A 12796-nucleotide genomic window follows, 5' to 3' on the forward strand; every position below is an offset into this window, starting at 1 on the left:
GGACCTGCTTCTTTGGTATCTCCCGTCCTTCGTCTCAGTGAGGTCTCCTCTCCCTGCGGCGCTGACCGCTCTTTGACTGGACCCTTTGGCCTCCTCCCAGAGCCCTCGGGCTGGCCTCCCCGTTTCCACCCGCCCACGCCCACCTCGGTGATCTCCACGTTGGCTGGGTCCCCCCTCACGGAGCCGTCCTGCTGCCTGTAGCCCGCGTAGCGCACCAGTTGGCTGTTCCAGATGCGGAAGTCTCCGCGGCCCGGAGCGCGCTGGGGGAACACCGTGATGGCCGAACTGACGTGGGGACAAGAGCTGGTCAGAGCCCAAGTTCACTGCCTGTGCCTGGGGGAGGGGGTGGGGTCTCGAGCAGGGTGGGGGGCACTCACCGGAGGTTGCCCCGGTTGGTGGCGTACTTGACGTGGTTGCAGATGTAGGTGAACATCTCCTGTGCAGAGCTGCAATCCCGCGCGTCAAACACCTGAGCCATCCGAGGCAGGGAGACAGGAGGGAGACGGGGGTCTTGAGTATCAGCCCCAGGAGAAGGCAAGGACGCGGGGCAGGGACTAGTGACCTTGTCTGCAGCCTTCGAAGGCTGCGGGGGGCGGGTCACAAGCTGCGAACCATGGTTCTTTCTCCTCTCGGGAGCCTCCCTGACCATTTGCACCCACACTGACCCTTCCTGCCCTGCACCCCACACACCCGGCGTAGTCTGGCCTGTTCCTTATCTGCTCGCCGGGGCAAGTGTCTCCCCATCCCTACGGAAGCTGACTCGGCACCTGGTACAGAGGAGGGACCCAGTCACTGTCAAACTGACGATCGGGGCAGGGCACCAAATGATGGGGATGCCGCCTGGGGGTGTGGGTGGCGAGCTCCCCATTTCTCATGGTGCTCAAGCAAAAGCAGGTGACCCCCGCCAGTCTTCTGACTCTCCTTGAGCACACTGATGATGAGAAGGGGGGTGGCTGCAGTAGGTGGCCTCCGGGGACTCTGCCCATCCTGACATTCCGAAGCAAGGAGGAGTCATCCTGACTGGTGGGGTGGAGGTCCCAGCAAGGGGCTGGGAGGTCCCTTTCCTGCTTCAGGGAGGAGGGGACTCGTGTTGGTGATAGGGGCAGCGGTGACAGTGGCTGGCCTGGGGCCAACAGCGGGGTCAAATACGGAACCTCTGGTGGGTTCAGAGTTGAGCTGGAGCTTTGAACAACTTAAAGCGTTTTGTTAAGTGTCAGGCAGGATTGTTCTGATTTTATTTGCGCCTCCTTTGGGATTTACTCCGCACATGGCTTTTTTCCAAATTCTCTGGTGTCCGGTTACAACTAAGGAGGCCAAGGTCACGGATCCAGTTCCCCTGTGGGTCGGCTCGCTTCTGGTAGAGCCAGGCCACAGGCTGTTCCTGTAGCCCACGGGAGCTGAGTCACATGGCGGGGTGTGTGAAGGAGGGTGTGAGGCCCAGGCTCCGGGGGACTGGGAGGGAGCAGTGTGTTTGGGGTGAGGACGCTGGGCTGGGCAAGCAGGGGCCTTTTTCTTTTTTTTTTTTTTTTGTGGTAGGCGGGCCTCTCACTGTTGTGGCCTCTCTCGCCGCGGAGCACAGGCTCCGGACACGCAGGCTCAGCGGCCATGGCTCACGGGCCCAGCCGCTCCGCGGCACGTGGGATCTTCCCGGACCGGGGCACGAACCCGTGTCCCCTGCATCGGCAGGCGGACTCCCAGCCACTGCACCACCAGGGAAGCCCGGGGGCCTTTTTTGGAAGACTGCTCTTGTTGCTCTGACCGTACCCCCCCGGGATCACCGCTCAGCTGTCCTCACCTACTCAGTGCGTCCCTCTGTCCGTCTGGGTGATTCTCCCCCCCAGACAGCCAAGGCGCTGCTATGGGGCTTAACGACCAGGTGGTGGCTGCTGGGCTGTGGGCTCCCCTGGGGTAGAGGGAATGGGCGGGGTCTCCCCACTGCTCGGGAACCCCCCGGGAAGCCTCAGGAGCGTCGCACCCCATGTTTTCCTCTCCCGTGTCCCCCTGTCCCCACACTGGGTGCTGGCTAGCCAGCCACACCTGCAGCTTCCCCCACTGGATCCGGCCCACGCAGCGGGGGGCGTTGCGCCAGGCCTGCTTGGCCCCGAACACCAGCTCGCTCTCACGAAGCTGGTAGGTGCCCGTGGCCGCCACCTCGGCTTCCACTTCCTGAAGCCGCTCCTTGTGAGCCTGGGAGCCGCTCCTGGGGAGGAGAGGGGAGCAAGAGGAAGCCGTGGGCGGGGGAGGGCCCCCCCGGCTTGGTGAGGGTTTGGCGAGGGTGGCGGTGTTGAGCTCCGGCCCCACGTGGTACCAGGATGGGGGGAATGCGAGGGGCCCCGGGGGAAGGGCCACCTGCCTTTAGGTCTCAGCAGGACCAGGGCCGAGGGTGGGCTGCGGTCTCGGGGGAGGGCTTACCTCTTGATGGAGCTGTAGTACTGGTTGATGAAGTCCCTGGCCTGGCTCAGCAGCTGCTCAGGGGGCGGAGGGCCCTGGGAGGGTCGGCTCTGCAGTTTCCGTGGAAACACCAGGGAGCCCAGGCAGCGTCTGGGGGTGCAGGGCCCGTCCTGGGTCGGGGTGGGGGGTGGTGGCCGAGAGAGCAGGGAGCATCAGATCAGGACCAGATCGGGGCTGGGGGGCAGGGCCTGGAGGCAGAGTCTGGGGCAGAGGGAAGGAGGGTCCCGGGAGGTGTGCGTTGGGTCCCCCCACCCCCCAAGACTGGAAATAGCCGGGAGGTTGGGCTGGGCTAGGGAGGCTGAGAGTGCACGTTCCTTAGCTCGTCAGGCTTTTCTCGGTCTCCTCTCCCTTTGAGGGGACGGGCCTCAGCCATGTTGACCTTGACTTGGGAGACGGGCGGGGGGGAGGGGGGGTGTCTCCAGGCCTTACCTGCTGTGACTGCGCACACAGAGTGTCGTAGGTGATGCTCCCCGCCTCCCAGTTCTTCACGCGAGGGAACTTGGGCCCCTCTGGAGGCCGGGTTAGCTGGGGGCTGTTGGGAGCCGGGCTGGGGTCATGGGAGAGAAGCGTGTGACCCTTTGGACGTGCCCCAGAGACCTCTCCGCCAGCACTGAGTGTCCAGTGATTGCCTGCTTGCTTGCCACGTGCTAGCTCACCCTTCCTCCCAGCCCTCGCCACAGCCTTGGAAGGTAAGCACTATTGCACCCCGTTTACAGATGAGAGATCTGAGGCTCAGCGAAGTGAAGGATCTCGCCAAGGGCCGCACGGGCAGAGCTGCCGCTTCTCCACCCAGGCCCCCCGCACTCCTCTGGCTGCTCAGCCAGACCCTGGGCTCCCGGGGCTGCGGCGCTGGGATCCTGAGGCCCTGGCCCAAGGCCGGGTCCTCATCCCCACCGCCTCCTCTGGACGTGGGGTGTCCAGCCCCCTGAGGTTGAGATGAGCCCGGCCTGGAGGGGACGGAGCCCCAGGAAGCCCCGGCAGGGATTCCTCAGCCCAGATTTCCCTCCGGCCTCAGAGGCCTTATCACTTCCTCCCAGGGCTGCCAGCCCAGCCTTGGGGAGGAAGGGAGGGACGCAGGCCTCCCGCGTGCCTGTGCGGCTAGGCCCCCGGCCCCTTCGCCCTTCCGCGCAGAGCTGCCTGCAGCCCGGCCACCCCGGCTGGCCTGTCACCCCACCTGGCCTCGGGCTGCGTCCTCACTCTCTCCAGGGACCTCTGCCCCAGGGGCGCCGCTGCTGGGGTCTGGGGCTGCAGGGTCCGTTTGGGGGTTGATGGCCAGTGGGAGGAGGGGTCTGGAGCAGGGGAAAAGGGCCTAGCTGCTCTCTTCACAGTTCCTCCCGAGGGCCTCAGTCTCTCCCCCGTCCTCTCAGTCCCCTGCACCTACCTCTCCCCAGCTCCTTTCCACTCCTGTTAAATAATCATGGCTGTCTGTCAGTCTTGCTGTGAACTAGAAACTTAACAGCAACTCCATGGGGTCAAGTACTGCTATCTCCATATCTTGCATAAACGGAGGCTCAGAGAGGTTAGGTAACTTGCTCAAAGTCGAACAGCTCTTGCAGCAGAGCGGGGTTCAAACCCTGGCCATTCGCACCTGGTGAACCGGCACCCTTACCCCCGACCTTCACCTGTCGCCTGCCGGCCTGGATCCCGGCCTCTTGTCTGAGCCTCCCTGACCATCTTGTTCTGTCCACGCTGACAGCCGTTTGGGTGGGCGACCTGGCCCTCCTGCCTGGGCTGCAGGCTCCAGCCCTTCCAAGCTGGGCCTTTAGGCCTTGACCTGCCCCCCTGCCGCCTGTTCCCAGCCTCCGCAGCCCTCACCTGTGGTCTGGCGCGGGCGGGGGTGCGGGTGCCGGCGCCCGGCTGGGCTCGGGCGCTGGGGAGGCCGGGCCCTGCTTGCTGCACAGCCCGAGGCCCAGCCCTAGCCCCAGGCCGCAGGGTGGCCCGGGCTCCTGGCCCACGCTCTTCAAGTTGCCCATGTCGGCTTCGGCCGCGTCTGCTCTGTGGCTCCCGGCACAGCCTCAGCCTTTTCCTTAGGAAGGGGAGGGGGCAGTGGGAGGGGGCTCTGCACTGCTGGCCCTCGCCCCGCCCCTGTCCCACACACAATGGGACAGGAACAAGCCCAGCTGGGAGGCTCGAAAGCTTCGGCTCCATGCCCGCAGGCCCGGAGGGTGGAGGGCCGGACGCCTGGGTTCCGCTCTGAGGACGAGGGAAGATAAGTGGGAACCCAGGTGCTGGCAGACCCCTGGGGCCGGAGTGCAGGAGCTGGGGTGCAGGGGGACGGTGGGGTGGGCTAGCCAGAGCGCCAGCAAGACCCTTCTGTGGTATCTGACCAGAGGGCAGGTCTTCCACCTCACCCTTGCTGGCCTTGCCCTGAGGGGTCAGACAGAAGGGGGGCACTGGGGCAGTGGCTGGCGATGAGTCCCTGCTCTTAGTGACCACAGGGACCTCTAGGGTCACCCCGGTGCCCTCCTTCACCACCTTCCCTACATCTAAGGGCTCCTGGACCCCTACCTTTGAGTCTTTGGGGGTTCTTGGGGGTACAGGCTCAGCAAGGGTACCGTGACCCTTTGTCCTTGGGTCTGGCATTAGGGTATCCCTTTCCATCCCAGCCCCAATTTCCTGGAACCCCCGCCCCCTGTGACTCAAGTGGGGGACACAAAAGGGCAGGAAGCTACCACCCAGGGCCTCCACGCCCACCCTGTCATGCCGTGACGCATGCTTCCCTGGGGGAGGTCGGTCAGCAGGCAGACCCAGCAGTCAGGGCTGGGGCAGAGACTGACCACTGGGGAAATCTTGGGGCCCTAGCAAGAGCGGGGTGGGGGTGGTGGGGGTGAAGGGAAACTAAATTCCCAGAATGCAAGTGGTACACATGGGCACTTTTCAGGCACCTCAAGGAGTAGTGCATGCTGGGGTTTGTAGTTCTAAGCCATCTAGGGGCTGGAGAAAGGCCGTGAGCTGGGGTTCCTGGGTCTACAGGGATCCAAGCCTGGCGGATTTGAGACCACAGAGACTAAGAGAAACTGTGAGAAAGAAACGGAAGTTGAGAGACTGGGATAGGCAGAGACAGGGAGAGGCAGACCGGCAGACAAACAAACATGTATATTTGTGTTGGCTGGACTACTTTGAAAAGCAGTGGAGGATATGATTGGTGTGGGCCTGGGTGGGGGGCGGGCAGGCGGACCAGCCGGAAGGAACGGGCCGTGCTGGGAGCTCTGGGATCACACCAAGAAGGTGGGGTCTGCCAGTTTGGAGGCAGGAGGGTGAGGGGGCTTTGTAGACACGGACAAGCCTGAGCTCCTGGGCTTCCAGAAAACTTGGCTGCCCCTCCGTCAGCCAAGGGGCAGGTGAAATGTGGAAGCACAGGGCCTGTGCTCATCCCGGCTTTTGCCCGCCATGGCCCTGGAGCCCAAGGCCCCACCCCGCTCGCCTTCCTTTCTCAGGGAGGCAGGAGATGGGAGCCAGGCGCCTAGCTCTCAGGTACTCTTCCCCACCATGGCTGAGGCGCTGAGGCAGACAGACCCCACTTCTGGCTCCCATTCAGCCACCACCTAACACGCACGTGACTGAGAATGACTCCTTTTTCCGGATTCCAGTTCATGGAGCTGTGGCTGGCCTCCCCTGGGACAAGGTGGCAACAAGCATCAGGTGCTGAAGTCTTCACGACCTCTCGCCTGCAGCACTGACCATAGCCCTTCCCTGTGGACTCCGGACCTTGGGGTCTCCCCTCCCATCCGCGCTCCACACTACGGCCAGATTCATCTCGAAATCAGGGCTAACGTCATGCTTTGGCTCCCCCGAGACCTTCAAATCAAGGTCAACACACTGGCCCAGCCCTCAATTTCCCAGATGTGCTACTCATACCCTCTGTTCTAGACAAATGGGCTTCCTCACAGATTCTCAAACTGCCCTTGTGTTTTCCTGCCCCTGGGCCCTTGCTTATGCTGCCCCCTCCTCCTCTCCCTTAGCCTTCTGACTAAAGGAGATCTTTCTTTTCCTTCCTCATGGCCCAGCCTTGGCAGCCCAGGAGGACCTGCTGCAGGAGATGCAGGTATAATGCCCTCAGACTCTGCCCAGCAGCCAACCCAAGACCACATGCTCCCCCAAGGCTTCAGAAAGTCCCTGAGCCCCCGAGGTACGTGGGCTCACGTCGCTGCCCACCAGGGGCCTCTCCAGGTGGTCTTCCTGCCGCGTTCCTGTTGGCCTGAAGAGACCATCTCAGGGCTCCCTGTGGTCTGAGGCTGTTCCCATCCGGTCCTCCCCCCACCTCTCCTTTCACAGGTGTCAGACCTGCATCCTGTTCCAGAGGCGTTCCCTCCCTCCCCGTTATCTTTTGCAGGCATGAATCTCCTATGCTTCCAATTCCTTCTTGGTGTACTTCCTGGAGGATCCGACCAGCACACGGCCCCGTGATGTTTCCTCTGTGAGGCCTTCCTCCAGCCCCCTTCTCCAGGCTCCCCGGGCCACAGGAATATCTCTTGCTCTGGTTCCTCCCAGCGGCGGTTCTCGGGCAGCTTGCCCTGTCCGATTTCTCTTCCAGATGAACTTGTGTGCTCTGGAAGCACAGGGCAAGTTCTGCTCATTTGCTCTCCTCGGGCCTGCATCTCCTGCCCCAAGCAGGTGTTTTGTGAATATCGGCTTGTTCAGCTGCAGATGTGTGCAGCCCCCCGGGGGCCCGCAACAGTGTTCCAGGGGCAGTTGGAGAGGGGCCGCTGGGAAGGGAGTCAGCGGGGCTGGCGGGTCGCGGTGGGCAGAAGGCACGGGGTGGGCTGGTGAAGGAGGCAAGAGGGGCCCTTCTCTGGCCACAGAGAGGCTGGGGACAGTTCAGTGCAGCTGCACTGATGGCGGGGACCAGGGGGCCCTGAAATTTGGGTGGGGATCTGGGTAGAGGGAGCCACAGCAGGGATTTTAGGAAGACAGGGAGAGAAAGTAGAGCTAGAGAATCAGAGGTGAGGTTTTTACCACAAGGAGGTTTCCCTTCGGCCGCTTTTCCTGGAGTTTTGGCGGGCGCTGCCCCGCGTGTCTTAACTTTCATCAGAACGGACTCTGGCATGCCCGACGGTTTTTGACTCTTCCACCTCTGGGATGGGGCCTTTCCCATCCTTCCCCAGGCCCTGCCTTTCTCTTTGCCAGCCATCCCCACTGGGCATTAAGGCTCAGCGGCTGACTGCTCTTCTTAGCTATTGCATTTTAAAGAATAACTGCTGGACTTCCCTGTCGGTCCAGTGGTTAAGACTCCGCCCTTCCACTGCAGGGGGTGCGGGGTTCTATCCCTGGTCAGGGAACTGAGGGGAAGTAAGATCCCACATGCCGCATGGCCAGAAAAAAAAAAAAAGTAATTGCTGAAAAAACAATAATTTCAAAACCCGCAGAGTTGAAGTTTCCACCGGTAGGAAAGAATTTTAAATTAATTAATTAATTTCTTTCTTAGCCGCGCTGCACGGCTTTCAGGATCTTAGTTCCCCGACCAGGAATCAAACCTGGGCCCCACAGTGAAAGCACTGGGTCCTAACCACTGGACTGCCAGGGAATTCCCAAGAATTTTAATTTCAAATTATGGTATTTCAAGCTGGAATCTGTTGAAAGGAATCCAGCAGAGGATCTGTTTGGGAATCTAGCCCTTCGGTCTCTGACAGTGGCGGTGTTTTCTGCCACTGCGGGGGCGGGGGGCAGCCCAGCCCCCAGCCCCAGCCCCATCAGTCCTGGTCCCGGAGGGTGACAGACGTTCTGTGGGTGAGTAGCCAGGCCCTTGGCCCTTCCTGCCCCCTCAGAAGGCAACAAGCCTTGCTCCTGACTTCCCTCTTGGAGCAGGAAGCTGCGCAGGGCTTGGGGGATGCGCTGACCTTGGGGGAGGGAAGGGCCTGGCTCCTGGGGTGTGTGCAGGGGCTGTGGAAGGTGGCGGGTGGAGGGGGAAGGAGCGGAAGGCCCTTGCTCTTTATAGCTCAACCGGGGTTGTTCAGTGTGAGCTGGAAGTGCCCCACCCTCCCCACTATGAACAGCTTCCTTCCTGCCTGCTGGCAAGCCTGGGTGGGAAGCCGAGGGAAGGGAGGCCGGAAAGCAGGCAGAGGGGAGTGGGGTAGCCCTCTGTGGCCCAGGGAGGCCCCTGTCCTCCTCAGGATGTAACTCCTGTTGGGAGCAGAGAGGTTTGCTGAGCTTCCAGACTGCAAGGCGGAGGCTGGGTGTTTGGGGAGGGGCTTTGGACAGGGTCTGGGGTGTTCAGGGCTCAGGCTTCGGGAGACGTTGCCTGTCGGAAAGGGGCTCCTGGCTGGTACTGGGGCAGCGTCAATCAGCCCGGCCTTTCTTGAGGAAGCCACATGGAGGCAGCAGAGAGCTGGAGACAAGAGATTGGAGCAGAGGCCTGAGCTCAGACACCCAGACCCTCAGACAATGAGACCCAGCCTGCTGGAGGGACAGTGGCGTGTGCCTCTGGCCCAGCTTGGGTGGTGGGTCCACACTACCCCTCTGGGACCCTGAAGTGGTTCGTTTGCGTAAGCCTGAAGTTCCTGATGATGACTCTGACCAGCCCACCCCCAGACCTTCCCTTGGGAACCCCCCTGCTTCTGCACAGACCCCAGGGGTGTGGTGAGTTGAAAGCGCAGGGAGCACGTCCAGCAGGGCCCGGGGTGTGGGCAGCAGGTGCCCCTTGGCTCCCGTGAGAGGACGCAGTTCTGGCAGCTGCTGGGGAGTCGTGGTTAGGGTTAGGGTGCTTGTAGATGCCACCCCATCCCACAGGTGGGCTCCCTAGGGCACATGGGCCCTGTTCTGCAGACTTCTGCTTCCTGGCTCTCAGACTGGTAAGAAAGTCATGGGAGAATCCCAACACCTTGCCCTGGGAGTGACAGCAACCGTCGACCTCTGGGAGCTCCTGGGGGGAGGGCACTAACTTCCGGAAGGAAACCTGGGTGTCTCCAGGCCTTGATTCTCCTTGAGGTCTAGACTCTTGCTTCTGAACTGCAGCCCTGAGTGCATTCTGTGTGTGTGTGTGTGTGTGTGTGTGTGTGTGTGTGTGTGTGTGTGTGTAAGTATGAGTATTCGTGATCGTGCATGGATGTGTGTGTATATCTGAGGGTGTATGTACATGTGTCTGTGTGTCTGCGTGTGCATGTACCCTTGGGCAGCGTGACCTGGGGCTCAGTCCGTGACCTGCCTCTCCTTCTGGTCCCTGACCTTCCAAAGCTAATTTGGACTGAGAACATCAGGGTGGATATAAATGTTTTCACATCCTTGGGGACTTGAAAATGTCCTTTGTTCCTGGGATCCAGAGTGAAAGCGAGGAGTTTTTGGGGCCAGGCTGAGGCTTCTCGGTTGATGAACATGGAGTCCCCTATGTCAGGCCATGGGGGCCCTATGTGAGGCCATGGGGGCCCTATGTAGAAGGCCATGGGGGCCCTATGTCAGGCCACAGGGGCCCTATGTCAGGCCATGGGGGTCCTATGTAGAAGGCCATGGGGGCCCTATGTAGAAGGCAATGGGGGCCCTATGTAGAAGGCAATGGGGGCCCTATGTCAGGCCATGGGGGCCCTATGTGAGGCCATGGGGGCCCTATATCAGGCCATGGGGACCCTATGTAGAAGGCCATGGGGGCCCTATGTGAGGCCATGGGGGCCCTATGTCAGGCCATGGGGGCCCTATGTGAGGCCATGGGGGCCCTATGTAGAAGGCCATGGGGGCCCTATGTAGAAGGCCATGGGGGCCCTATGTGATGCCATGGGGGCCTGATGTAGAAGGCCATGGGGGCCCTATGTGAGGCCATGGGGGCCTGATGTAGAAGGCCATGGGGGCCCTATGTCAGGCCACGGGGGCCCTATGTCAGGCCATGAGGGTCCTATGTAGAAGGCCATGGGGGCCCTATGTAGAAGGCCATGGGGGCCCTATGTGAGGCCATGGCGGCCCTATGTGAGGCCATGGGGGCCCTATGTGAGGCCATGAGGGCCCTATGTAGAAGGCCATGGGGGCCCTATGTCAGGCCATGGGGGCCCTATGTGAGGCCATGGGGGCCCTATGTCAGGCCATGGGGGCCTGATGTAGAAGGCCATGGGGGCCCTGTGTAGAAGGCCATGGATGTCAGGGCTCAGTCTGACGGGCCCTACCCCCTTCCCCTCTCCTCCTCTCCTTCAGTCCCTCAGTCTGGCCCAGTTTGCTGGTGTGGTTTGCTGTGGTGCTTGGTCTCTCGGGAACTAGGGCTGTGAGCAAAAAGTGTGCCCAGCATGGAAATTCTGTAGCAACCATCACTGGGGATTGGCTGGGAAGAATCCTTTCCCCCTGCCTCTCAGGTGCCCGGGGTGGGGGCAGGCACTCTCTCCAAACCAGTGTGGGAGGAGAAGACTTTATATCACTGCTACTGATTTGTGAGATAGAGAGACCCTGATTCCAAACCCCGATACACCTTCAGTCATTCTGTTGTCTTTTTTCCTATCCTCCCAACCAAATTATAAGCCCCCTGATGCCCAATGACCAGCAAACGAGCCATTCCTGGTATATTTGCTGTCGACGGTGATCCGGGACTCTCCTGGGTCCTCATTCTGTTGTCTGGCTTCCTTAATTCTAGTCTAGGCTGCTGCAGGAATTGGTCCACCTCTGATTTATAGGAGCCTGATTTAGACGGTGTTCTGCCCCTTCCCCAGAAGAGGAAGCGCTCCAAGCCCTTCTTTTTTCTTCCCCAGGGGAGGAAGACAGAATCCTGGCTTCCTGGACATTCTGGGCCCCTGCCCCATGACTGGCTTCTGCTGTCACTTTCACAACCTCACCAGCTTTTTCTTCCTATAAGAAGGCCCCACGCTGGACTGATATCCTTCAGAGGGACAGAGATGAAGTGTCCTGACCGCTGTTCTCAGCTCAGCCATGTCCTTCTCAAGCCCTGCTCCTCTGTGAAGACTTTCCTTCCCTTTCCAGCCTGAAAATGATCTCAACCTGTTCTGAAGTCAAAGCGTTCATTGTCTGAACCATTACCTGGCGCTTGGGGTCTAGGACCATGTGACTCATCGTATTGGCTGCCGTTCTTTGTATTTGGCTGCTGTAATATTGTCTATTCACGTGTAAGCATCTTTTCTTCCCAACTAATTGCAAACTTTTTAAGGCCCGGGGGCTGGATTGTATGCCATGTATTTCTCTAGGGGTCCCTCACAGCATGGGACACATAGAAAGTGACAGATGATTGTTTGTGAGTAGATTGGGGAGATGATGGAGTGAGAGACCTGGTTGGATGTGAGTTCTCTTCTCTGGTCCTTCATGTTGGCTGATGATTCATGGGGTGGAATGGATACCCTTCAGGATATGGAGCTAGTGTTGGGTTAGCATTCCCAAACTCATCTCTCCCACCCAGGCTGGGGTAGGCTCTAAATTCTGCCTGATGAGTTTAGCAGAATGAACAAGGAATAGTTCTGGAGAGCTGACATAGCCACCTCTGTATCTAGAGGTCTCTGGGTCTTGTATCTTCTCTCTCTCTCTCTCTCTCTCTCTCTCTCTCACTCTCTCTCTCTCTCTCTCTCTCTCTCTCACACACACACACACACACACACACACACACGCACACACACACAATCTTGAATTCTCAATTTCTTTTAGCTCTTTTTATATGTGGCATATGATCCCTGACCGGGCCTGGTGTACGTGATGGGGAAACCACTTGACTGAGAACTGGGGGACCTGCTTCTGTTTCTCACTTGTAGCACAACCTTGAGGAAGGGCCTGTACTGGTCCGAATCTGTTTTCTCACCTAAAATATGAAAGTGTTTCTTTCTGGCTCTAATATTTCATAAAGCAACAGAAGCCTTCAAGGGAGAGAGGTGCAGGCGTAAAGGTCAGAGGAGGATTCATATTTTTTCCTTGATGACTTGTATGGAGGTGAGGAAGGGAGGCACCTTCTGGACGTTTGGAAGAGAGACTTCAGGCTTCCCAGCACCGACTGGCAAAGCCAGCTCTTGCTTCACCAGATGCTTCCTCCTGGAGCTGCTGTCCAGTTCCAGAAGCATTTCCATGGTTTGGGGTGACTGTCTAATTCACTGTGTCTGGAGGAGAGCCCCAGTCTTGGTCCCCTGAGCTGCCCTCCCTCGTTCTCTGCTGAGCCTGGCATGAAGGGCTTTCAGCACCTTGGACAGAGACAGAGCTCCTGGGCAGCCAAGAGCGCTTGGGATCTCCTGCCGGGCCAGCTTCCCTGGCGGAGTGGCACCAAAGCGTGGTTTGCTCCTTAATTTTTTTCAGCCTCTCAAAGACACTCTAAAATAACCCCCCAATCTACGTCAAAACCGTGCACTTGTGCTGCAAACTGAGGGCATTTTTTAACAACCACCACCCACCACAACTATATCCTCCAACAGTGTCAGGTACATAGTAGGTGCTTTGTAAATACTTA

The 12796-nt window shown here is 59.7% G+C and overlaps 1 protein-coding gene across 5 annotated transcripts in view; it reads right to left on the reverse strand.

The window, feature by feature from the left end:
* Positions 1–4456, reverse strand: part of NOS3 (nitric oxide synthase 3) — an 18036-nt gene extending 13580 nt beyond the window's left edge. For 2 of the 5 annotated variants that reach the window (XM_060156367.1, XM_060156368.1), the window contains exons 1-6: positions 4267–4456; positions 2881–2998; positions 2413–2561; positions 2038–2200; positions 378–469; positions 144–285 (exon numbers count right to left, since the gene is read on the reverse strand). In XM_060156367.1, coding sequence (XP_060012350.1) covers positions 144–285; positions 378–469; positions 2038–2200; positions 2413–2561; positions 2881–2998; positions 4267–4424 — 822 coding nt within the window. In that variant the 5' untranslated portion in view covers positions 4425–4456. Of the gene's footprint in view, positions 1–143; positions 286–377; positions 470–690; positions 1515–2037; positions 2201–2412; positions 2562–2880; positions 2999–4266 lie in introns of those variants that run through there. The other 3 variants (XM_060156364.1, XM_060156363.1, XM_060156366.1) reach the window with 3 other exon arrangements.
* Positions 4457–12796: the final 8340 nt, after the last annotated feature.

This window comes from Lagenorhynchus albirostris, chromosome 8, assembly GCF_949774975.1.
Source record: "Lagenorhynchus albirostris chromosome 8, mLagAlb1.1, whole genome shotgun sequence".
Classification (NCBI taxonomy): Eukaryota; Metazoa; Chordata; class Mammalia; order Artiodactyla; family Delphinidae; genus Lagenorhynchus; species Lagenorhynchus albirostris.